This window comes from Phascolarctos cinereus, unplaced genomic scaffold (genome assembly GCF_003287225.1).
Source record: "Phascolarctos cinereus isolate Bilbo 61053 unplaced genomic scaffold, phaCin_HiC Scaffold_7;HRSCAF=346, whole genome shotgun sequence".
In the NCBI taxonomy this organism is placed as follows: domain Eukaryota; kingdom Metazoa; phylum Chordata; class Mammalia; order Diprotodontia; family Phascolarctidae; genus Phascolarctos; species Phascolarctos cinereus.
In genome coordinates, this window is record NW_027556180.1 from 81853393 (window position 1) to 81880064 (window position 26672).

Genomic DNA, 26672 nt, shown 5'->3' on the forward strand with positions numbered 1-26672 from the left:
ACAGGTTAGGAGCAGCAGAATTGGATTAGAACTCAGGCCCTCCAACTCTAAATCCCAGGATTGCATTGTACCATGCTGCTTCTATCAAAGACCTCCCCTCCTATCCCCAAAATGTGGGGTTTAGAACAGAACATAGCACTTCAGGTGTGCTGGAGTAGCTCAGGCCAGAGCATAGCAAGATTATTACCTCTTTCATTCTGAATATTAAACCTGTCTTCAGACATTTCAGTCATGTCCCATTCTTTGGGACCACATTTTGGGGTTTTCTTGGCAAACATACTGGAGTGGTTTGCCTTCTCCAGCTCATTTTATACATGAGGAAACTGAGGCAAATAGGGTTAAGTGACTTGCCCAGGGGTCAAACAGCTAGCAAGTGTCAGAGGCTGGATTTGAACCCCGGAAGATGAGTCTTCCTGATTCCAAGTCATGCTCTATGCATTATGGCAACACCTAGCTGCCCTACATCTGTCTTAATTTAGTCTAAGCTCACTTTAGCGTTGGGGGCTACTATGTCAGACTATTGATAATCCATTAAAACCTCCAGGTCTTCTTTTACATGAACCGTATGCCTCCCTAATTGTGTTTTCTTGCTATGTCCTATGAACCTACCCCAACCCTTTCTACCCTGTCCTCAAAAATTCTAGAAATGATATCTATTTTTTTGAGTTTTTATTGTTTTTACATCACCAAATATGTCCTTTCTTTCTCCCCTACCTTCCTTTGTAACTAAGAATATTAAAGAATATCTTTCTATTTAAAGGGAGGTTATTATAGCATGGTACCATAAAGTGTGTTTGGGTTGGTATGTGCGTAGGCGCCTATGCGGAGAGCATATGGATGGGGGGAATGATGATCACACTAAGATGGAAAGACGGGAGGACAAAACATGTCAGAACATCCTTGGGCAGCAACAAAAGTAGGGGAGAATCAAGTTTCATCCGTAGAAAAATCAATTGCTTCCTGCTTTATTGGAAGGTTATTATGGGCCAGTTTCACAAAACACTATAGCAACTGCCTTGGAACATGCTGTATGAAAGGCTTGAGTACAATTTAACCATACAAACATCTGGCCAGCTGCCTCAGACTTTGAAGCAATTTCAGCCACAGCTACATTGCCCTCAAATGAAAGCCAGTCACAATTTCCAAACAGATGAATTCGGTTCCATGTGATCATTTATATTTTCAACTAAACTCATAAGCTCTCAAAGTTAATCTTGGGCAACTGGATTAGTCTTAGAAATTTGTTTGTGGATGAAAATAAGAACTAGTAAAGGCCCGGGTACAATTTGCTCTTTTAAATTTTCTGGTCTAAATCTATCTACATTTCCCAACGTTAAAAGACTAGGATGTGTTTTAAAGTTTCAAACATGGAACTGGGCTTCCCAGAGTTTAAACAGGGTAGTGCAGGGAGGATGCGAGGAACAGCGCTAGAGTGCTAGGACTGGGTGTCTCCTAGCCCAGAAAGTACCTAGCAAGCTGAAAGTCAAAAAGCAGAGTCAGGAAAATCAGAAGTGAAGGTCAGGCAGACGGATTGAAAAGTTTTCTAGTCCTAGCAACTCCTAATGGAATAAGACCCTTACTTCTGACTGTGTCTGGTCCCAGTATCCCTCTGTTTGGGAGTGTATAGCTCTTTAACAAATATTCACTTAAGAAACATTTACTAATCACCTATTATCTGGTAGGTGTTGGGAATACAAAGAGAAAAAAAAGTCCCCTCCCTTCAAACAACTTATATTCTACTGGGGCAGCTAGGTGGTACCAAAGTGCAGAGTGCTGGATACACAGTCAGAAAGACTGAGTTCAAATGTGGCCTCAGATACTTACTAGCTGTATGATCCTGGGCAAGTCACTTAACCTCTGTTCGCCTCAGTTTCTTCCTCCAAAATGAGGATAAAAATAGCACTTACCTCCCAGGGACACTGTGAGGATCAAATGAGATTATAATTGTAAAGCACTTAGCACAGGGCCTGGCACATAGTAAACTCTATGTAAATGTTAGCTATTATTATTAATATTATTACTAAGTTATTAATCACTGAATTAAATTCTTAAAAGTTCAAAGTAAGTTCTTAAAACATTAAATATCAATTATATCTGTTAACATATTATTATATCAATTATATTTGTTCCCCCAAATAGCCTTCCATCATATAATGTCAAATCCCACACTTTATAAGAGATAAAAAATGAAGCCTCCTGACAAATCTTACTCCAATGCCTCACCATGGCATGGAGATGACCTGGGGGCTCAATGCTATGTCAGTAGACCACAAATTTTGGCAGGGCAATTAATCAGGAATGGCTTCCAGTGTGTCCTTGGCCTAGACTGTGTCTGCTCTTAGAGAGACAGCTAAAAGTGGAGAGGCTCATCCCCAGAAGACGAATTTCGGGGAGATTAAGGTAAAATATGACCTGGATAAATTATATGGAGCTATAGTGGTAGAAATGAATATCCACACACTAACTAAACCATAGGTGGGTCCATTAAAATAGATACTTGGAAGTTCTCTCTGCTTCTCTCTGTTAATTTCAAGATAGACTCTAAGACCCTTGTGATTCTTGTAACAAAAGCACTGAAGAAAATTAGGCTCAGCCTTCATTTTTTTCTCCCTTAAGTAAGTTCCAAAGCTGCAGGCTGAGGCTGAGCTGGTACACACAATGGTGGTACCATTTGCCTAATTCAGTTTTCCCAGCTATCAGTATCTAACTCATTATTCTGCCAAGCACTTTTGCGATATCATCAGCATTGAAAGATTCTACATAATATCAAATTCTATTCAGCTTTCATTTTTTAGACGAAATGGATTTAAAGCACAAGGGTTACTGAACTGTATTGTTGCTATGATTTTCAACAAATAATAAAAGTTATTAAAGGAGTCTTAGGTAATAATGACTTCTGCTGAGCTTCTCACCATTCTGCCTTGGTCTCTTAATGCTCTAGCTAATCATTACATGGCTAGTAAAAACAGGTTATTAATGCCATTACAAACCTTTTATTTTCAAATCATCTTTTATCGAAATTAAAATATCCTTTGTCAATCTTCTCTTTGGTGTAATGTGAGTACTATGTCTGTCTACTCTGTCTGTCATGGTCCCACCCTGGGCTTTGTTGCCTGGGGAAATCACACTCAAGCAAATAAAGGATTGGAGAGAGAACTGATGGTGGCTGCAGATTTTCCCCACCCCCAACTTTGTAGAATTTCAAAACAGTCAAATATCTAATACAGCTACTCACAGTCATATGTCTTTTAAGTCTCTCTCCACTGCTGTGTACTTCCCTTTTTTTTTTTTAAGTGAACTAGTGCTCAGGTCCAGAGACCAGTAGTTGCTTTTTTTTTTTTTGAAAGCTTTTATCAGGAGCTTCTTTAGATGTTATTTTATCCCACATTTGTTCTCTAACTCACTGATTTATTGATTTGTTCCTTGAACAATTCAAAGAAAACTGTAAATTTATCTTTGTAGTCTACTCCTGTTGCTGCTTTGATTTCGGTGGGATTTGGTCCTGGTATGAAACAGAGCGATATTAAGCATATTTGTTTCCTTTCATACTGTGCTGTCCATACGAAACACAACAACCAGGGGAGTTTCAAGCTAGTCAGGAAGCTATGATTTTAATAATTTATACAAACCTCATAATAGAGTAGCAAATGTCTACAAGTATGTGTAGTATAATATAAAGGCATTAATTAAAAGTAAATGCTGAAGTGATTTAAAACTAAAGATCCATTTTCAAATACAACAGTTATTTGCCATTTGCCAACGTGTCAAATGCTTTCAGGAACTGGAGAAAGATAAAATCCCCAACACGAACATTTCCCATGGTTAGATCATGAGTCTTGCAAGGATTTTATGATAATATTTTCACACTGGATTATATTTACCCTTATATCATTCCTCTTAAGCTAGGGTCATGTTCATAGGATCACCTGATTGCACATTATTTACGAGGAAGAAATCAGACTTTCTGTAATATTTCAAGTAGTTTGTTCAAGACCTTGGGGCCAGTCAGTGATAGAATTCAAAATTAACCCAAACTTTGGAATCCATGAATCCATCTTAGAAATGATACATTAGGAAATTCTCCCTGAGGAAAGCAAAAGAATTTTAGAAAGTCCTAATTTCTCTCTTACTAGTACTGTTTGCACATTGTAGTTCTGGTCTGTGAATAGGTGGTATGTATTTGCACATTCAATCATCCTACAAGACTTTATGTTATGTTATTTTACAAGCCGCCAGGTTGCTAAATGGCAGATACTCAGGCTGCTGGGAATTCTATCCAACTTTCCAGTTTTTTTTTCTATCCACCAGGTTTTTTTTTTTTTTAAATTCTATCCACCTTTCCAGGGTGGAAATCTCCTTAGGAGATCATCAGAGAGGCCTGGCTTTGGAGGCAGGGAACTGGATTTGAATGTCAGCTCTATTATTTTATATTCTGTTCAATTCAATGCAATTCAACAAACATGTGCCTACTACGTGTCTAGGACAGGGGCCTGTTCCCCACCCCTTGTCTATCATGTTATCAAGTGCCTGTTGTCTGTCTATTATGTACTGGGCACTGGCACAGGGGATACATAGAATTAAAAGAAAACGGCTTTCCCTGCTTTCAAGGAGTTTTCTGCCTATGGTATGACCTTGTGTGAGTTATTGCCTTATCTGTAAAATAAGGGGGTGAGGGATGGGCAGATGATTTCTGGGATATTTTGCAGCTCTAAATCCTATAATTCTCTGATCTTCTTGCCTAGCAAGGGTGGGGAACGTATGGCCTTGAGGCCACATGTGGCCCTCTAGGTCCTCAAGTATGGCCCTTTGACTGAATCCAAACCTCACAGAACTAAGGAAGTTTGGATTTAGTCAAACACCCTACTTGAGGACCTAGAGGGCCACATATGGCCTTGGGGCTGTAGGTTCCTACCCCTGGCCCAGACCATGTAACAATAGCTAACATTTATATAGTAATATAAAGTCAGCAAAGTGTATTGCACGTATTATCTCATTTCACCCTCACGACAACTCTGTAAGGCAAGTCCTATTATTATCCCTATTTTACAGATGAGGAAATTGAGTCTGAGAGTAGTTAAGTGACTTGTCTAGGATCGCAGAGGTAGCAGGTATCTGAGGCATGACTTGGACTTAGGTTTTCTTGGCTCCATGTTCTTTGTTTTATCTATTATACTACCTAGTTATACATAATATATGCACACGCACACATGCATGCATACCTACATACACGTGTATGTAAACACACACATATATAAATATTTACAACACACAATGCACATATATGTATATGTATACATGCACATATACAAGCATCTATGTGTGTTTGTATACACATATGTATATGTGCATGTATAGGCAGCTAGACCGTGAAATGCATAAACCTTCAGGCCTAGAGTCAGGAAGACCTAAATTAAAATTCTGCCTCAGATACTTACTAGCTGTATGACCCTGGGCAAGTCATTTAACCCTGTTTGCCTCAGTTTCCTTATCTGTATAATTAGCTGGAGAAGGAAATGGCAAACCAGTTCCACATCTTTGCCAGAAAACCCCAATGGGGTCATGAAGAGTCAGACACAAATGAAAAGACTGAATAACAACAAAAGACCATAATTAATCTTTACAATGAGTTGATGGGGAGAATGAATTGTCTGATGATGACCAGAAACTCATTATGGCCCTGGGTTCCATATATCCTAGGTGCTTGATTTCCCTTTCAAGGTAGGCCACAGAGAATATGAATGACTAAGCCACTTTAAATATCATCTTTGTGCCTCAGTTTCCCAATCTGTACAATAACATTTGCCATTTTTTTAAGCACACACAAGAATGTTGTGAGAATGAAGTAAAATATGTAAACCCATCTTGACCAACTGAGAGGAAAATTTCTAAAAAGATTAAAAGAATTGTAGTACTGTCATGCTGAGGCTGCATATGCTCCAATTAAAGTGGGTTCTGATCCAGACTTTAACAATCTCCATTAGAAACTACTAGACAGACACCACCATAGATAGGAAAACAATTTTGGTCCTGGCACTTAACAAGGTAACACCTACTTATAACAAAAGTACTTCTCTATCCTCCTGTCCCCTTTCTCTTCCCCTTCTCCCCCTCCCTCTGATTTACCTTTCTACTAGATGAATTTTATGAGTACTCTATATAATTAACCATTATCAGTTTATTAAGCAGTTTGATGAGGTATGAACTAATTGTTTAATTGTTTTCTTTATTTAAAATGTACTTAACAGTCCTCAAAATAGCAGTGGGGAATTTTCTACTTAGTTAATTAGATTAAGGTTTCTATATAAAATTTGGGGACTGAAATTCTGCTAACCTACAGGCAAGTCTAGAAATTGTAAAATAGCGATAATAATAGGACTTGCCTTACAGAGTTGTTGTGAGGGTGAAATGAGATAATATGTGCAATACATTTTGCTGACTTTATATTACTATATAAATGTTAGCTATTGTTATATGGTCTGGGCCAGGGGTGGGAAACCTGCAGCCCCAAGGCCACCCAGAAGTTTTAGAGGCTTTCAAGAGTAGACAGCCAGCAAGCACTGTGTTGTTGTGTCTTTTCATTTATTTATTTATTTATTTACTTATTCATTCATTCATTTATTTATTTACTTATTCATTCATTCATTTACTTATTCATTTATTCATTTGTTCATTCATTCATCCACTTATTCATTCATTTATTCATCCATCCATCCATCCATCCATCCATCCATCCATCCATCCATTCATTCATTTATTTAGTTTAACCTTAAAGAAAACTAAAAATGCCCCAACCAGCCGAATGGAATTTGACAATCCCATCTACCAACATGCTTTCTTAAATAGTGAGTGATATATGGAAGAAACAAACAAATTACTTCATTTTGACATGTACAACTTTTCTGTATCTTGCCTGAAATGAGGGGCTTTCTGGGCATTTCTCTTTTGTCATCTAGACAGTCACTTAGGTTTCAGACTCTGGAGCATAAGCAGAAAGCTGTGTCACTCTCCTTTTCCTGCTTCTGCCTTGTGGATGAATGCCAGGAGGGAGGTGGAGAGGATACACTGTCTCTTCTTCCTGTGGCGATTTCTTCCCCATTCCAGCTAATGGGAAGGAGAAACTGGAAAGGGAGCTAGGGAGAGAGCTGGGACAGTACTAGTTCAGCAAGAAAGCCTGGGGCACTTAGAGGACTATCCATCAATCTATCCATCATTCCATAAGAATAGCTTTGGGGGAGCAAATGCCTTTTTTAAAGGAAAAAAAAATAAACCCAGTTAATGAGATCTTGCCTATCTGCCACTGTTTGGTTGGAAGCTCCCACCTTTACCTTGATCCAAAAAAAAAATACAAATTGTTCTCTTGGTGACACTAAGAAACAAATTTATAGTCTTTGTAAGTGTAGTTCTATTTTCATCAACCAAGCATTTATACAAGGAGGCACAAAACATTGTCCTTCTTGACTCCAAGGAGTTAGCAATGTAGTTGGAGAGACAAGAGTATAAGGAAAAGTCATTGGCCCATGGCCTGGGCTAAGTGCCAAACAGGCCATAAGGAGCTCAGAAGAAGGGGGGATTGCTAAGAATTACTGTTTGTGTTTGGGGAAGGGAGAACTGGTTTGCAAGCCAGGCCTCAAAGAAAGAGTGGGACTTAGAATCAGAGGACATGATAGGCTGTTGGAAGCCTCCGGAGCAAAGAGGGGTAGAGCTGTAGGGCCGAGATTTAGGCTCAGGGTCTTTCCTATCTCTAGCATATCTGCCAAAGTTACTTATGGTAAAATCCAGCCCTGGTAAAATTGTCTATGTTGTTGCCTTTGATATTAGCAGCATTCTCTCAAACTGTGTGATCAATCTATCAATTAATAAGCATTCATTGAACACCCACTATGTGCAGGTGTTGTGCTAGGCCCTGGGGCTCCCAGAATAAAAATGAAACAATTTCTACCCTTAAGGAGTTTACATTCTGTCAGGAGAATGTAAACACCTACAAATGCAAGTGATTAGATTACATATAAAAAGTAAATAAAGGGTAATGGAGAGTACTAGGCAGAGATTAGAAGGTGGTTTTCGAGTTGAGCTTGGAAGGAAGCTGTTGTTGTTTGTTCTACCTTCTCAAAGAAGACCATGACATCAGGAAGGTGATGTTATGACTTGTAAGCGAGTTGGCTTTAAGTGAGGGAGGGCTGTGCAAAGTCACCAGCCTCACTCTCTCCCCTGGAGCCATCTGGGTCCTGTGGCAAGATCAGGATGACTGGAGATGGCCCCTGAGGGCAGCTAGGTGGTGAAGTGGATAGAGCCCTAGATCTGGAGTCAGGAAGACCTGTGTTCATATCCTGTCTCTATGGTGACCCTGGGTAAGTCACTTAACCCTGTTTGCCTCATCTGTCAAATGAGCTGGAGAAGGAAATGGCAAATGACTCCAGTATCTTCACCAGGAAAACCCCAAATGGGGTCACCAAGAGCTGTACATGACTGAAACAACTAAACAACAGTATCGTTTAACCAAGTAACATCTTCACAATATCATCAAAAAGTAATTAAAATCAATTAACTTTTATAACAGGATATTAACTGAGCAGCTATAGCAAGAAAAAAGCACAAATATATTTTCTCCTGAACCATTTGGGTCCAGCGGCAAGATAAGGATCAGGATGACTGGAGATGGCCCTGGATGCTAGGGATTCTAAGAAGGGATAGTGGGGGTGTGGAGGGCACAGGCTGTGCTAAGAATCAGAGGTAGGAGATGGAATGTTACATGAGAAGAAAAGCAAGCAGGCTACTTTGGCTGGGATGTGGAGGATGTGAAGGGGAGTAATGTGTTATAGATCTGGAAAAGTGAGCTGGAACCAGGTTGTGAAGGATTTTAATTGTCAAAAAAAGAGAAGTCTTATTATGATTTCTATATATTGTTTCATTGAGAAATGTAATGAAAACACTTGAAATCTTGATTTAAAAACCTTACATTTTATGTTTTAAATGCTCATTTATGAAGTTTTATTCTATGAAAACTTCAATTCTTGAAAAGCATGTAATTTATTATTAAAAGGATGGTTCACAAAAAGGAAATGATTGTCAAAAATGGGAATATTGGAGAGGCCATATATGGCACAATGGGCACACAGAGGCACTGTTGCTAGAGCTATGAAGTGGTCCAACCATTCTAGATTTCATTTAGGTGACTAAATCATTCACCAGGCATCCATCCACCGAGGATATATCCCAAAGAAGTCAAGAGAACAAAGGTGCAACATACACCACAATAAAAATATGAAGCAACATTGACTGTCCAATAATTGGAGGATGGCTAAAAAAACAAAACCAAACCCTTTACGTGAATGTAATGGAATATTACTGAGCAGTAAGAAATAATGGATATGAGGGAAATGTGGGAAAATTTATATGAACTAATGCAGAGCAAAATAAACAGAAACAAGAGAACAATATCCCTCCTCCCTTTCTGCAGAGGGATAGGGTAGTATTAGGAAAAAAATGGAGTATATTGTATGACAGGTTCTCTTACTGTGTTTTACTTTGTCACAAGGGCAGGTTCAATCGGGGTGGGGGGGATGATAGTGAAAAACAACTACAATGTGTTGGCTTTGGGATATGGGATATCTCTCCCTCTCCTCCTCACCTCCTTGCAACACACATTAGCAGGCTGAATCACCCGGAGAGCGATGATTTAAAGTTCAAAGTACTCTCCTGGTCCACACTCCCTAAAACTACAGCTCACAAGCCAATACCAGTAAATTTTGTTTACCTTAATTCTCACCAGTCACCGAGACCTGTTAAAGACCTTAGCTTAAAGGGCCAAGGCCTCCCACTGCATCTAGGACCATCTCCAGTCATCCTGATCTATATCTGGCCAGTGGACCCAGATGGCTCCAAAGGAGAAAGTGAGGCTGGTGACTCTGCACAGCCCTCCCTCACTTAAATCCAATTCACTTGCAAGCCATAGCATCATCTCCCTGATGTCCTCTTTGAGGATGAAGGACAAATTGCAACAACAATAACGACAACAACAGGCAGTCAAAGGACACAATTAGATCAATACAAAGGTATTCTCTAAAATGGCATGGCAAAAACATTGATAACAAAATATCTACTACATTAACCTGGGGCTCACTCTCCTGCAAATTCACATGCAGCTAGTGGGGAAGGATGTGCACAAGTAGAAAGGCTCACATCTAGGGAATACATATGGCTAAGGCCAGTGGATAGGGCAGTGGGCCTGGAGTCAGGAAGATTTGAGTTCAAATTTGGCTTCAGACACTTACTAGCTGTGTGACCCTGGGCAAGTCACTTAACCTCTGTTTGCCGTAATCCACTGCAGAAAGAAATGGCAAATCACTCCAGTATTTTTGCCAAGAAAACATTATGGACAGTATGGTCTACAGGGTCACAAAGAGTTGGGCATGACTGAACAACAACAAAAAAACAAGTTCCTAGTCTTCTCATGATATACTTGCCCTGCTCTTTGTTGGCTGTGGGTTCTCTGTTAGGTGATTCCTTGCCCCAGAACCCCTAAAGCTGCTCTGGATTTGGCCATGAGGCTCTGAAGTTTGGTTATGGTCTTCACTGTCTCCAGCTTTTTGGCTCAGCTGGCATCTGGGCCTAAAGTACTATGCACTGTGGGAAAGAACAGGAGCCTTCATTCTGGGACCAGTAGGAAACTCAGTCTGGCTTCCCAACAGTGTCCTAGTTACAGGGGTAGGACTCTGGAGTCTTCTAGCTGACTCAACTTGATGAATGGAATTTTTGGAAAATTGACTTCCTGGATCTGGTCTTTGCAGGGCCCAGCATCTCCTACTGCTTTATACAAGATAAAATTGCTAACTGGGGGCAGAAGGATGGACAGAAAAAAAATTACCTTTGTGGCAGTCACAAGAAGGAGAAAGAGAAGAATGCCTCACTTGGCTTCCTTCAACACTCAGCTTAAATCCCACCTTCTACAAGGGGCCTTTCTTACGATCCCTCCACTGCTAGTGCCTTCCCTCTGAGATTACCTCCAATTTACCTTGTATGTATCTTGTTCACACATAATTGTTTACATGTTATTTTCCCCATTAATCAATCAATTAATCAACATTTATTAAGTGCCTACTGTGTGCACTGTGCGGCAGGCACTGTGCTAAGCTCTGAGAATATAAATACAAAAAAATAAAGATGGTTCGTGCTCTCAAGGAACTTACAATCTAACAGAGGAAGATAACACACAAAAGGAAGCTGGTGAGGGCAGAGGAAGAGAACTCAGCCAGAGGGATGGTATGGTGAAGTCTGTCAGAGAAGTCCCAAGGTAGTGCTTTAAAACGTAAGCTCCTTGAGGGCAGAGACTGCTTTTTGTTTTTTGCTTTTCTTTATATCCCTAGACCATAGTACAGTTAATTAATGTTTGTTGCCTGACTGACTGACTGACTGATTGAGAGGGTTCTTTCTCCAGACCTGACTCTCTTCTTCACTGACTCCACCACCACAATTAGCAGGGGCTTAGTCACCTGTTTGGTGAGTGCGCAGAAAAAAGGGCACTAGGTGAGGCCTATTTTCTTTGCCAGTCCTCAGTTTCCTGTCCCTTCCATATACAAACAGACCACTCAAGATTTATAAGCAATGAATAGGCCACTCATGCCTGTCACTCAAGGTCTGAGAAGGGTAAACCCCTTTGTAAATTTGACCACTCAGACTCTGAAAGGGGCACCATCCTTCTACCCTTTTGTTTCTGCTACCTGTCCACTGTGTCCTATCATTTCAGCAAAGGTAGGGGAGAGAGCCAATTTAACAGAAGTCCCTACCCAGCCCAGCCCCCTAACACAGAGAAATAATGACAAAAGGCATCAATAAAACATTTAAAGGAAATCATGATCCCAAAGAGCTAATATGGCTTCATTAGGAAGGAATAGGTAGGGTAAGATTAACTTAATTTCCAGGGTTACTTATTGGACTGGCAGATCAGAGCAAGAATAGATAGTTTACAATGATTTTGGCAAAGCATCTGACAATTTTTTTGTGCTATCCCTGTGGATGAGATGGAGAGATGTTGACTAGCTAGACAATAGTCTAGTTCGATTTGGAATGGATAGAATCAACAACACAAAGAGAAGTCATGAATGGTTTAACATCAACTTGGAATAAAGTGTCTAGTGGAGGGCTCTAGCAATTTATCCTTAGCCTGGAGCTATTCAACATTTTTATCAATGGCTTTGTTGAAGGCATTTTTGTATGCTTGTCAGATCCACAGATGACAGAAAGCTAGGAAGAACAGACCACAAATTGGATGTCAGTCAGGAGCCAAAAAGATCCTAAGATCATAGACTGAGAATTGGAAGGGATTTTTAGAGGTCATCTAATCCAACCCCTTCATTTTACAGATGAGGAAACTGAGACCCAGATAGGTCAGACAATAAACATTTATTAAGTGCCTACTATGGTGCCAGCACTGTGCTAGTACCTAGGGATGCGATTAAAGAAAGGCAAAAGACAGTTCCTGTCCTCAAAGAGCTCACCATCAAAGAAGTGAACTGCCTAAACCTGCACAGGTGATAAGTGGAAGAACCAGGATTGTAAATTCAGGTCCTTTGAATCAAAACCCAGCCCTCCTTGCATTATCCCCCACTGCCTCTCTCATTATAGAGTCAGCATCCAAAAATATCCAGACAACTAGTATGATGGAATTTAACAGGAATAAGACCCTACCATTGGGTTCTAAAAAAAGTCAACCTCATATATATAAGTTGGGGGAGTTGTGGCAAGGTAGCGATTTAAAAAAAGATCCAGAGGTTTTAGTTTAGAGGCTCAAAATGAGTCAGGGCAAGACTACAGCCACCTAGGGCAAGGCGATCTTAGTCTGCATTAGGGCTGGAAACCACATTACAAAGGAGTTTAAAAAAGTAGGGAGTAAGGTGGTGGCCATTAGAGAAGGGGAGAGGGGAGGAAGAGAGGGGATGGGGAATAGATTCTCCCTTAGAAACTCCAGGCTAGCAGCTGTGAGAGACTACAAGGGCTTTTGACACCAAATCCTAGGATTGGATAAGCTTCCAAAGGGAGATGGAGATTTAGGTTGAGTTAGAAAAAAGCTTTCAATTCAGTCTGAGGATAAGATCAGCAGTTAGATTAAGTTGTAATGCATAACAATGAGAACAAAAGTATTATTTTTTAAACTTTTTTCTTAATTAAAAAGCTTATTCTTTGTCATTCTTGACCCTAGTGTATTTCAACTGCTTTGACTAAGGGTTACACACATATATACATATATTTGTTGTTTAGTCATTTCAGTTATGTCTGACTCTTTGTGACACCATTTGGGGGTTTCTTGGCAAAGATATTGGAGTAGTTTACCATTCCCTTTTCTAACTCATTTTACAGATGAGGAAGCTGAGGCAAACAGGGTTAAGTGACTTGCCCAGGGTCACACAGCTAGTAAATGTCTGATGCTAGATTTGAACTTAGGTCTTCCTGACTTCAGGCCCAGAGCTCTATCCACTGTACCACCTAGCTACCCTATATACATGTACATGTACTATACATACATATGCAAATACACATACATATACATACATATGTGTATATACAAAATAGATAAATAGATAGATAACAGGAGAATGTGCTACTTTTTCATTAACCATGCCTATAAGCCTAAGTTTTGAGTATGAATTTATGCTTCATGTTACCTACTTCTATCTGGTGGCAGCAGCCTCTAATTGCAGAGTCAAGAGTTTTTTTGGGTTTGCTTTTTTAAAGGAGAAAAACTTTTGAGTATGGAAACCAAAACATACAAAGTTATAATAGAATAACACAAGAAAAAAACTTTTCACCTCAGCTTTAAAATCTTCCACTATGCTACCCTAAATTAGTGTTTCCTGTCCCAAACATATAGCAGACTGCCAAGGTACCTTTACGTTTTCTTTTGAGGACTACTGGCCACACTATGGGTTTGGCTTTTGGAGGCTCAGTAACTAAAGACCAGGAGCTGGGGAGGAAGAAACAAGGGGTAAGAGGAATTGGATGTAGAAGAGGAAAAAGAGTCAGTATTTTTAGTTTATGGTTTTAGAAGCCCATGTTAGTAAAATTCATGCAGTTTTATAAACTTTTGTTTGTCATTGATTAATATTTGGGAAATAGCCATGAAGTGGGTACTAACCATTTGGAAATGGGAAGTAAGAGCATTTAATACCTGAATTAATTGTTTGTTGTTATCTTGTTATTTTATTTCATTAAATGCCTTTTCAGTTTAATTCTTTTATCATCTGGCTGGGTCTTGCATAAACAGACACACATCAGTGGGGGCTTGTAGCTATGAATTTAAATAGATGACTAGACCCAAGATAACTATGAACCTGGATATACCTGACTGAGAGTACCACAGTGGGGAAGCTCCAGTTTACAAATTTACTTTATCATTGGGTTAACATGTTTTTTCCCCTAAGTTAATTTATGTATAAGACTAACAAAAGGGCATGTATGGGAATATAAGTAAGTCATATGTTCACATACCCAAAGCCTAATAGAAGATAGGCATCAGACCAAAGCAAAGTCAGGAAGGGTCTCAAAAGAAATTTAGCATACCTCATCCCTCTTTTATCTTTGTTTTTCATTGGAATTCATGCTGGAAGAAGATAGTGGACTAGTCTGCATCTCCTTTGAGGCATGTGTATCAGAGACAACAGGAAGGGCAATTAGAAGGATGCCATTCCAATTCTTTTTGTTGGACATTCATTTCATTCCATTTCTTGTGATTGTAAAAAAACAAAAAAAACAAAAACAAAAACAGAAACCAAAACAAACCAGCGACTTCTCTCTCCCCTTTGCATCTTTCTTCTCTTCTCCATTTTCCCTAATACAGTTAGTCTGGGGAGAAAGCCTAATAATTTTTAAAAGCTGGCTCTGGGCCAGTGGGTGTGGGGGATGGGGAGACAAGTATTTAGGGAGGAGGAGAATTAGACGGACCAAAGACGGAGTACCAAACTGGGGAATAGGGGAATAAAAAGGCTGTATGACCACTCACTTTAGAAACCTTTAGAAAAAGCTTATCTATTGAATGTTGATTCAGGGTGGGACAGCTGGGAACATGTCTTCTTTCCAGAGCTGGAGGAGGTGAAAAAAAAACTACTGCAATTTTCTTCCCTCTTTAGTATTGACCACTTCATCGTCCTCTGGATCTTTTGTGGGAAAAGAGGCCAGGCATACAATGGGAGAAGTAAATTCCCACCTGTCCAGAAGCTCTGGAGCCAAATGAGGCTTCCTCCTCTTGGGAGAAGCCCCTCCAGCCCTGCTCCTCTTTCTAACAGTGGCAGAGGCATCGTGCCTTTATTAGCTTCTCCTCTGCTATTCTGTATCTCTGTTTGTATATACTGTTTGCGATGTGACTAGAGTTATAGTTGCTGTGGGAACGATTGGTTTGAATATCCTGACTTTGGTGAGATAATAATCTTCTCCTTTGGCATGCTGATTTTGTAACAGAGTCATAATAAGACAGAGGATATTTACTTGAATAACAAACAGTGTTCTTCACAGTCCGCAATCTTGGGAACTACAGCCGCTGAGGTAAAGCAGAAAGCTGCAGGTCTTGGGGTCTCTTTTGTGTTACTTCAAAAGTCAAGGAGGAGAGAGAGAATCATGGGTATCTGAACGGGGATGACAGCTTGACAGGGAACAGTAAATGACAATTCCAATGTATATATCTACATCTAATAACAATAGCCAGCATTTATACAGTACCTTAAGGTCTGTAAAACCCTTGGCAAATTTTGTTTCATTGAATCCTCATAAGGATCTTGGAAAGTAGGTGCTTTTATTATCCTCCTTTTCCATAGGCGGAAACCAGGAAGACAGATAAAGTGACTTGCCCAGGCTCTCACAGGTAGAAAGTATCTGTGACAGGATTTGAAGACCCAGCATTCCATCCATTGCATACTGCACCTTCTTGTCTTTCTTTTCTCTCCCTCCTTCTGTATGTAAATATGGATGGATGACTACTTCTATATCTATACATCTATATCGATCTATGCACATATATCCATAGCTGAGATATATAGAGCTATCTGGGGCAACTAGGTGGTACAGTGGATAGAATGGAGCCTTGAGTTAGGAAGACTCATCTTTCTGAGTTCAAAGCTGGCCTCAGACACTTACTAGCTGTGTGACCCTGGTCAAGTCACTCAAACCTCTTTACCTCAGTTCCCTCTGTAAAAAATGAGCTGGAGAAGGAAATGGCAAAATACTACAGTGTCTTTTCCAAGAAAACCCCAAATGGGGCATGAAGAATTGGATGTATTTAAAAATGACTGACACGACATGGCATAGAGCTATCTATCTATCTATCTATCTATCTATCTATCTATCTATCTATCTATCTATCTATCCATCTGCTAGATATATGCAAGTACTAAAAGAGCTCCCACTTCATCAACATAGGGACCTCCCCATGTGGTAGGTAATTCGATCAACAAAGATTGATGTAGTACATATGCCCTAAGGTACTGACTGAGTCACACAAACATTATGTAACTTCCCTAGGGTCATAAGGCTATTGTCAGAGGCCACATATGCACCCAGGGCTTCTTGCTTTTTAGTCCAACAAACACTCCATTCAACTATGTTATGCTATCTTTATTTGGATAGTTATATGAGTAAAAATTGAAACATGAAGGGAAAACTGGTAGCCTGTTCCATTCACTTGTTCACTGCCTCTCTCTCTCTCTCTCTCTCTCTCTCTCTCTCTCTCTCTCTCTCTCTCTCTCTCTCTCTCTCTCTCTCTCTCCCTCTCTCTCTCTCTCTCTTTCTCTCTCACCATTTCAGGTTTAGCCCAGCATGTATTCCTTGTTAAGGATCACATACTCATTCAGTTATTATGCCAAACCACTGTAGAAGACACACAAAATCCACACCTGAAAAATTTATTTCATGTCTGGAAAAATTCCAATCACTTATGTCTGGGGAACTCACAATTGTGGAACACATTTTCTTTAAGAAGAAATTACCTTCTGAATTGATAATAAGTATGAGAAATTTGAGGTTTGAAAGGAGTTCTTTGGGGGTAGACACAGGCAGTGGAAAATTGGAGTTTGCGATGAATGTACCATGTCATCTCAACCACAATTGCTCTCCTGCTTTGTGACATCCTGTTACAATAAAACCTTTTTGTGAAAAAAAAAATATACACGCAAGCTGTGAAAAATTGCTTGTGGTGAAAGAATCCCCCTGTTCTAATTAGGAAGCCCATAGGACTTAATACAAATAGAATCTCCCCAGAGCAAACTAAAATGCCATTGAAAATGAAGGTTCATGAAACAGATTATGGACCAGGGCAGCACTTTCTTATCCCTTGAGTATAGAATGCCTGAGAAAGTTCTCTCCTGGTTTCCCTTTTTTCCTCTTCCCTCTTGACTTTTCTCTCTTCTGTCCTCCCTGAAGTCTACCCCTCCTGTTTTGGACACTTACCTGGCTTTAATTAGTTTGTTGCTTGTCTCAGTCCCAGAAAAACTCAAAAACAGGTACAGAGCTGAAGAAAGGAAGGAGACAAGTGGTTTGATAGTGCTTCTTTGCTGATGAATGCTATCAGATCTCCTGGGCTTATTTTTTTTTCCAGTGGGGATTTTATTTTATTTTTTTAGGCAATTGGGATTAAGTGACTTGCCCAGGGTCACACAGCTAGTAAGTGTCAAGTGTCTGGTCTGAATCCAGATTTGAACTCAGGTCCTTCTGACTTCAGGTCCAGTGCTCTATCCACTGCGCCACCTAGCTGCCCCTCCAGTGGGGATTTTAGAAATAGGAAGCAGCATGATGTAGGTGAAGAGAGTACTAGAGCCGGAGTCAGGAAGATTAAGGTTCAAATCCTGCTTTAAACACTCAGTGGCTGGGTGGCCCTGGGCAACTCAATTTCTCTCCTAGCCTCCTTCTTTCATCTACAAAGTGGTGATAATAATACCCATATTACTAAGCTCACTGCATTGTTGTGGGGATTAAAGGAGACTACAGGATCCTAGCTCTAGAACTGGAAAAGGACCCTTATGGATCAATTACTTCATTTTACAGGTGAGGAAACTAAGACCCTCAAGAGGTTAAGTAACTTGCATAAGGTAATGCAAGTAATAAGGGACAGAGTCAGTATTTGAACTCGTGTCCTCTGAGTTTCCTGCCTTTTCTCCCACCCTGTGTTGTCTCTGTAAACCTATATCAACATCAGAAAAAAAAAAACCCAGCACTAAAAATATCATTGCACAAAAGAAATGAGTAAAGGCTGACAACATGTATATACATACACACACATATACCTACGTATGCATAGGTATATGTGTGTGTATGTATATATCTATATCTATCTGTATGTATGTAGATATGTATCTATACCTATCTATCTATATTTATATCCATATCTATGTATAATTTGTCACAGGTAACTAAGCCTACAAAAGAGAGTTAAGATACAACAGTAGAACCCAAAGATGCTCCATGGGCTGTGACATCCACATGAACTCAATCAAAAATATATCAACAAAGACTCTTAGAGAAAATGCTGGGTCATGTAAGTATGTTTATAGAATTGAAGAGTTATTCAGGATCAGATCATTGCCACTAAGAAATACAGGAAGGTCAGTCTGAAGGAGCCCAGAATTATTGATTAGTGAAGATTATGTAATAGAATGATAGAGATTATGCAACATGTATCACTTGAGGTTGCAAAAATTTAGCCTCTGGCAGACACCTAAGAATATATGTTTAGAGGGCTAGAATTATACACTGGAAGCTTGCTATGCATTCTAAACTAACAGATGATAAACTCCTATACTACAAAGATAACCCTCAACATAACCTTGAGAATTCAACACACAAACTAAACTTTCAGACATAATTTAATTTAAGAACAACATTTTCAAAATATCTGCCTCTCTACTGAATCCGTATAATCTCTAAGCTACATGGTATAAAATGCTTTCAAAACACAGAGGTCTAGGAGAAGAAATTAAAACCATGGGGGAACAGGATGAAGTACATGATGTCCCCATTGTCTCATCTGCTACTGGAGCCGTTCTGAAGATGTTTTTATAGAGTCTGCAAAAGATGCTCATCTTTTCCAACCCAACTTTAAAAAAGTTACAAGAAACAGTTATTTTTTTCTACCTTTATAGCAGTCCACAGAGCATTAAATGCAAAAGAGCAATAGCAGGATAGTAACTTGTCCTTGGTCTGTTTCTATCTAAAGACCATCAAAAAAGATGAGACAAAGATTACAATATTTGTAAGAGTGATAACAATTTGCTTAGTTGTCTTTCAGTCACGCCCGGCTCTTTGTGACCCCATTTCAGTCACCTAGTTCAACTTTTCTATTTAACAAATAAAGAAACTGAGGTGAAGACAAGTTAGGTGATGTGCCTACGGTCACACAAGTTGCAATTGAAAGAGTCTATGGCCAATTCTTCTCACATCCTCTGAGCCTATGGCCAATTCGTCTCACAAGGTTTCCCTCTTTCTTCCTTTTTTATTACAAACTAGAAAATCATCCAAAAACATGAATGTTTCCACACACAAAGGAAAGAAAATTAGGTTTGTCTATGAAACTCCAGATTTACTTCATAGAGCTTATTCTTACTAACATGCATTAATTTAACATGGTGGCACCAACCTGGTCCTATAAGTACGTCCTCTTCTGAACCCTCTGAGTACTTTTAAATGTTTTATTTATTCTCTTTTCTTTCCTCTTAACCTTTTTTTATGTTCCTATCATTACTTCCCTCTCTTTCCCCAACAATACTTGTCCTGCCCCATAACAAAAGTAGGATCAAGCAAAGCAAATTTGTATTACAATAATCATGTCTGGAAATGCATGTCTCATTCTGTAACGGCAGTTCACTGTTTCCCAACACAGAGGTGCATGCTTTATCACCAGTCCCTTGGAAACATGGCCGCTCATTGCATTGATAAGAGTTCTGAAGTCTTTCAAAGTTGTTTACATTATAGTGCTGTGGTCTTTGGATAAATAGTTTTCCTGGTTCTACTCAGTTCATACAAGTCTTCTCTTATCTCTCTTTTGTAATTGCATCAAAACTAAAGTTACAATCACATCTTATACACCAGTCTATTTTGCAATTTGTACCTATGTTTTTATATTATCAAATAGGAAAATGCTGTAAAGTACTTTTAAACCATAACATAGATGTGAATTGTTACTATTATTATTATTATTATTATTATTATTATTATTATTATAGCCAATGGAAAGGGAGGAAAACAGTTTTTACCTTTTTTTACATGTAACCTCACATATTTAGAGCTAGGAGAGAGCTTGGAGGTCGTCTCTCCTCATGCTGAAATTACTATGTTTTATTTTGCATTTACTTGCTTGTAGGCACATGTTCTTTCTCCCCTTTCTCCTAAAATATAAGCCCTTCAAGAAGCAGAGATGTTCTCTTTTCATTTCCAACGTCTAGTATAGTGCCTTAGATATGGCTTGTGTGAGCAATCTAGCTGAGGCAGCCAGGTGGCAGTGCATAGAGTGCTGGGCCTTGAGTCAGGAAGATGAATTCATATTTTGCCTCAGACACTTCCTAGCTGTGTGATGCTGTACAAATCACTTTGCTTCTGCCTGCCTCAGTTTCCTTAATTGTAAAATGGACATAATAGTACCTACCTCACAGGGTTTTGAAGATCAGATGAGATATTTGTAAAGTGTTTAACACAGTGCCTGGCACATGATAGACACTTAATAAATTGCCTGTTAGGTAGGTGGCAGTGGATAGAGCTCTGGGCCTGGAGCCAGGAAGACCTGAGTTCAAATCTAGCGTCAGACATTTACTAGCTGTGTGCCGCTGGGCAAGTCAATGAACTCTGTTTGCCTCAGTTTTCCTCCTCTGTAAAATGAACTGGAGAAGGAAATGGCAAACCAGTCCAGTACCTTTGCCAAGAAAACCACACAATGTGGTCACAAAGAGTTGGATGTGACTGAAATGACTGAATAACAACAAATTACTTGTTCTCTTTCCTGCCTGCTGGCATTTAATGAATACTTATTGAATTCAATTAAATATAATTCAACCCCCTCACAGATGATGAAACTAAGGGCCAGAGAAGTTAGGTGACTTGCCTGATGTCAGTGGAAGAAGGAGGATTTGAACCCAGGGTTCCTGATCCCAGACCCAAAGTTCTTTCCATTGTACCACTTAGTGAGAATTTGAGAGCATCTTTTCATATTGGAAATGGGTCATACAGCTCTGCCTACTTAAGAGTGCACAACAGCATTCAGTGGGCAGGGCAGAATTTTTTTTATACTTATAAAACTTTGATGTTAAATAAAGTACAACTTGTCTCTCAATAAGGAGACTCAAAATAAAATACCATATGGTAGAAAAAAATCAGGGTTAAAGGTTTTGCTTTGATTTTTTTAAAAAATGAAACACTGGATTGCAAATAATTTTTATTCTGCCTCCAAACTGCCAATGTAATTATAACTTCCATTTATGTCTTACGGCAACATACAAAGAAGGCAAGTAATGGGAAATGGAATGTTTTCCATTGTCTACTTAAAAAAAAAAGAAGAAATATTTCTGATGAAATCTCTGTGATGAAGGGAATTCTTGAGTAATTTTTCACCAGAGTAGCCCTACTTGGATGTGTGGTGAGGAGGGAGAGAAGAATGGTTGTTCACATGAAAGAATTATGTTAAGTTGACATTAAGGTTGAGATTCAATTCAGTAAAAATGAAAGAAGTCCTGAGTTAAGCCTCTCATACAGTCCATAAAAAAGCACAATCAATATATGTTTTCAAATTGTTCTTGCTCATATTAAGCCCATGGTAACTTGGAACTTGAATGGGCTTTTTATGGAGATTTATTACAATTGCACTGCCTGGTCTGTAATGGGAGGATATCATCGTAAATAAAGAATGGAATATTAAAGTGAGTGGAGAGCTAAGACAGATATAGAACTTGTCAAGGTGGTTAAACCACAAACTTGTCTTACTTTGTAAATAAATGATATGCATGGCCAAGATAATGTGTGCTTAGTTGCAAAAAAAATCACTCAGTTCATAATGCTGGCTCCAACTGCTTTGGTATGAATTTCCTAAGATGCACACTCATCTTTGCTGTTCTAAAGATTTTCCTGAGCTGTGAAATCACTTTCTACTCCCTCTATTTCTGGGTATGAAACATGCCCTACCACTGAAATGCCCGTGTTTCTCTTCACATGCTTCTGCCAAAGGGTTCTGACGGCTTGGTTCATTCGGTTCCCCAAGAAGATGGGGGACCAACCATGGCAGACTACATTCCCTAGATTTACCCTTAAAGTTGGAGTGTGGCAGCCAACGAAGCCTTCCCCACGTTTTCTTTGGACAGTTGAACCTGGATAAGTGACCAACTTGGCTCTGTTGCTTCAGCTGTTGTGAAACCTGAGGATATCAATTACCACTCCCTGCCCTCATCCCATGCTGAGCTTCTGGGGAACAGCTCCCAGTTTCCATGTCTTCTCACCTTTCTCTACAACTGCTCTCCATTTAAATAAATATCTGCTGGATCCTTCCTGAGGCAAGAAGAGGCCCTGTAATTCTCATTCCTATTAAATGATTCATCAGAATAGATTAACCCTTAGAAAACTAATATTTACCGAAGTGTCCCTGGGGACACATATTGCAATCTTTTAGCCACCATAAACAGACCAGTCCCATCAGGGCAGAACACACTTTCTGATTGACCAGGTTTACAATATGTGTTTGACTAGGTTTAATTAGCTTAAAAACAAAGCAGCATTCACTTTGTTAAAGATTGTGCAGACATTTTCTTCTTTGGTCTTACCAACTTCAAAGATGCCTCTCACTATGGGGCAGGGACCCAGTTAAAGTGTTAAGTTAGAAGACAGAGAGTAGTAACCCGTATCACTGAGCTTTGAGGGAACCAATTTACAGCATTTCCTTAACCAGGCCCTCTTACTTGTTGGTACCACTTACCGCCCATAATAAGCTGCACGCATACTGAATCATGACTGCCAAATGGCCATTTGTGGGTTCAATTAGACACCTGTGCCTTCAAACAAGGTGCAAGTGCCTAATTGTGCCTGCAAGTAGCTACTTGTGAGTGTAATTATAGAGAAATCCAGATGCACCTGGTCCTACGTGCCATTTGTGGGTCAACAAGCATGCTTTCCAAAGGTTGAAAATGTGTCCCTTGAACAGCAGAGGTAGCCATAGAGGTGCGTATTCAGAATGGCCTTTTATTTTGGACTTCCATTCAATTCACTTCTCACTTATTAAGAACCTCTGATAAATTCCAGGGATGCAAAGACAAAAATGCAACTGTTCCTGGCCTTGAGGAGCTTACAATCTACAGGGGCAGTGGTGTCAAAGTCAAATAGAACTGGGAATAAGGATCCCTGTAGGGCCCAAATTGACTTAGAAAACCACATGTTAACATTATGCATGTTCTATTGTATTTTTATTTATTTTTAAAAACTATTTCCCAAATATATTTTAATCTGGTTCTGCAGTACTCAAAAGTGTTGTTAATGTGTTTGACTCCTCTGGGTGAAGATGTGGGAAAGATACTACATCTATAAAGGGATTTATTTATATTTGTATGCATTTATAATACATATTATATATGTATAAATATGTATATCTAATATATGCATAATGTATATATAACATATATACACTTATAATTATTTATTTATGTATTTATCTACAAAGATAAATACATACAAAGTAATTTCAGGAAAGGAGGGTGAGCAGTAAACAACTGGAGGGCTCAGAAAAGGTTCCATGTAAGAGGTAGCACTGGAAATGAGCCTTGGAGCAAGCTAAAGAAAATTATCCAAGAGATACTGAATGCTTAGATTTCTTAAACTTGAAGAGCATGGGATCATAGAAATAGGATGAACCTTAGAGAATATATAATCCATCTCTCGTTTTTTTTACAGTTGAGGAAACTGAGGCCCACTGAGGTTAAGTGGTTTGTTTAAAGTTACACAGTGGCAGAAAAGGATTTGAACCCAAGTCTACTGACTTCAAATATGTTAGTCTTTCCACTGTGCCACTGAATCCTAATAAATTCTTCAGATTAAATTTTCTAGACAGCAAGTGCCCCAAATATCTTTTGTTATCTCATAGTCAGCAGCTCTGAATCTGATGCATTTGTAAGAAGATTGGGAACAGTAGCAATTAACATTGAGACAGCAGAACATTGAAAATCTGGCCACCACAACCTGATTTTCTGTTTTATGAGGACTTTCTTGGGTTTGGGTTTGGCCTTTGAGGCTGGAAATTCTGGGGCCAAGGTTAGAAGTAGTGGTGACACTATTATGAGCATGGAGGTTGAAGTAGGGGGCCATGTTGACAATACATAGTGAGGCCCAGGTAATTATATTATCCTCGTTTTTAATTTCCAGATCATTGTCCCCATTGGTCTAGATAAATTAGATTCCATAGAAATGTTCACATAACGGGCCATTTATTTCAATGTCATATTGCTTCACAGAATCAAAGGGTAGTGAAGAACCTCAAGATGTCATCTAGTCTGAGCTAAAGTGATCCCAGAAAACATTTGTGACATTTTTTTCCTAATGCGAGTCTAGAAAAGGGAGATGACAAAACTAATCTTTGTACCAAATTCTAGTATCTAGTATTGCTACAGTCATCATCTCAGCTGCTCATAATACTTTGTATTTATCACAGCTGCTAGTACAGAACCAATGTGTTAAATACGATTTTTGCAGTAAAGTAAAAATTGTTTGTTCAGCGTCACTCATTTCCTATCCTTCATCAACAAATGGAGCCCATATAAGTTTTGATGCATCCTTATCACAATTTGCACTATCACAGAGGACACTTGAGTTCCAGAAGTACTAGCCTAAATCTCCTTTTCAGCGAACAGAGGTTATTAAACACCAAAGGTATACCTCCCTCCAAAAGGGAAGGGAAGGGAATTAGCATTTATATAGAAGAGCCTATTGGCCAGGTATTATGCTAAGCACTTTGCAAATATTATCTCATCTGATCCCCACAATAACCCTTCAAGATAGATGCTGTTATCATCCCCATTTTACAGCTGAGGAAACAGGTTAAGTGACTTGTCCTGGCTCACACAGCTAATAAGTGTCTGAGGCAGATTGGACCAGGTCTTCCTGACTCCAAGGCCAGTGCCCTTTCTGCTTCATCACCTTGCTGAATCATTTCTTTAGCCAGCCTTAAGTAGCTTTTAGAAAGGGAGTATTTGCTAAGAACAATTGGTACAGAACATCCCCTTATTCTGTGACACACTGCCCCAGAATTACATAAAGAACTCTGGGGAAAGTGGGAGCAAGCTTAGAGAACACATGTGATGAAGAGGTAACTCTTGATGGCTTGATGGCTGAAAGTTCTTTTCTCCCATTCATGAGAGATTCAAGAACTTCGCCTTCAGGGTGGATGAATCAGTCTCTAGTCTGTCCTTGGATTCTAACGTAGTCACCACCATTAGCTGATATGAGAACTCTGCCAGGACACAAATGGAAAGAACAAAATTCTCTGGACCCTCTGAAGCTACAAGGTGCTCTTCTGGACAAAGAAGAGAAGAAGAAGAGGGCCCTTTGGTCCCTATGGGGAAGCCTCCAGGATTACTCTCTCTTTTGTCTAGCCACTCCTTGGGATTCCTCAATTCCTTGTTTTTATACAAGACCAGGAGATCCCTCAGTCAATTTGAACATACTTTCACTTTATTCAAATGATTTCAAGTACTTTTCACACTGAAGTCTAAAGCCTGTCATTGAGGATGACTGATTGGGCATCCTTTAAGTGACTTGGGTGAGTAAACACTATCAACCCTGTGCCTGTGCAAAGATTATCTACTTTTCAGTAAAGTGTGGCCTTTGTGTTGTTTTTCCAGAATGGACATTCCCAGAATTACAAAGAACTAGCTTAAAAACATTTCAGATATTTGAATAGTAGTCACTTCCCTACATACCCTCTCTAGAATAGGAAACAAACGGATACAGGACAGCACAACCTAATTGCGGGTCTTGGAAACAAATATAACTTGGTCTTCTCCATCACTTCCTTTCTTCCCCACCCTTTATCAGTTAGTAGGGTGTCCAAAGCAGCTAAATTTGTTTTTCTTCTATTTTTCATACATACAGATCAATTAATTTTGCTTCAGGTGAATCTTTCTTTTTAAACTTATACACACATCCTATTAAATCTCATTTTTCTGTTCCCCCCACCCCATGCTTTTGTGTTTAATCTAAGGAAAATCTCTCTTTTTTCTTTGTTTAGCTTGTGAGCCAGTAGAAACAGAAGTTCTTTGAGGGCATATTTTGTTTCTTTATCCCCAGTACAGGTCCTTACATACAGTAAGGGCATTTTTATTGAAATACACATATTTGTTGAATTGAAAAAAAATCTTGAGAACTGAAAATGTTTTTTTTAAAGGAAAGTGCCCCAAAGCAAGCAAGACCATCAATTTCCTTAGCTTTTGAAAGTACCCAAATATCTCCTTCAGAATCTCCACAAAAGTCTCCAACTCCATCCTATAATCAAATCCACTTTCCCTGAAGCACTAACAATTTAGACAAAGAAAGCACTTTCTTATTCAATTTTATTGTTTTTCTTAAATACTACAATTATAACTTTTATTTTCTACCATTTTTTTCCCCATTCCAAATCTACAGAGTACTTCAGCTACATTACAGGTTAAATAGGCTTTTGTGGGCTGGCCTGGGAACCT

The 26672-nt window shown here is 39.2% G+C and overlaps 1 protein-coding gene across 4 annotated transcripts in view; it reads right to left on the reverse strand.

Annotated features, from left to right (window-relative positions):
• The window catches only part of PARD3B (par-3 family cell polarity regulator beta), a 1305457-nt gene that overhangs the window by 18935 nt on the left and 1259850 nt on the right, over window positions 1-26672 (reverse strand). The window contains exon 24 of one of the 4 annotated variants that reach the window (XM_078147494.1): window positions 17428-17488. The exons of the other annotated variants lie outside the window; for them this stretch is intronic. Within the exon in view, the coding sequence (XP_078003620.1) occupies window positions 17455-17488 (34 nt within the window). The 3' untranslated portion in view covers window positions 17428-17454. The remainder of the gene's footprint in view (window positions 1-17427; window positions 17489-26672) is intronic. 4 annotated transcript variants of the gene reach the window in all.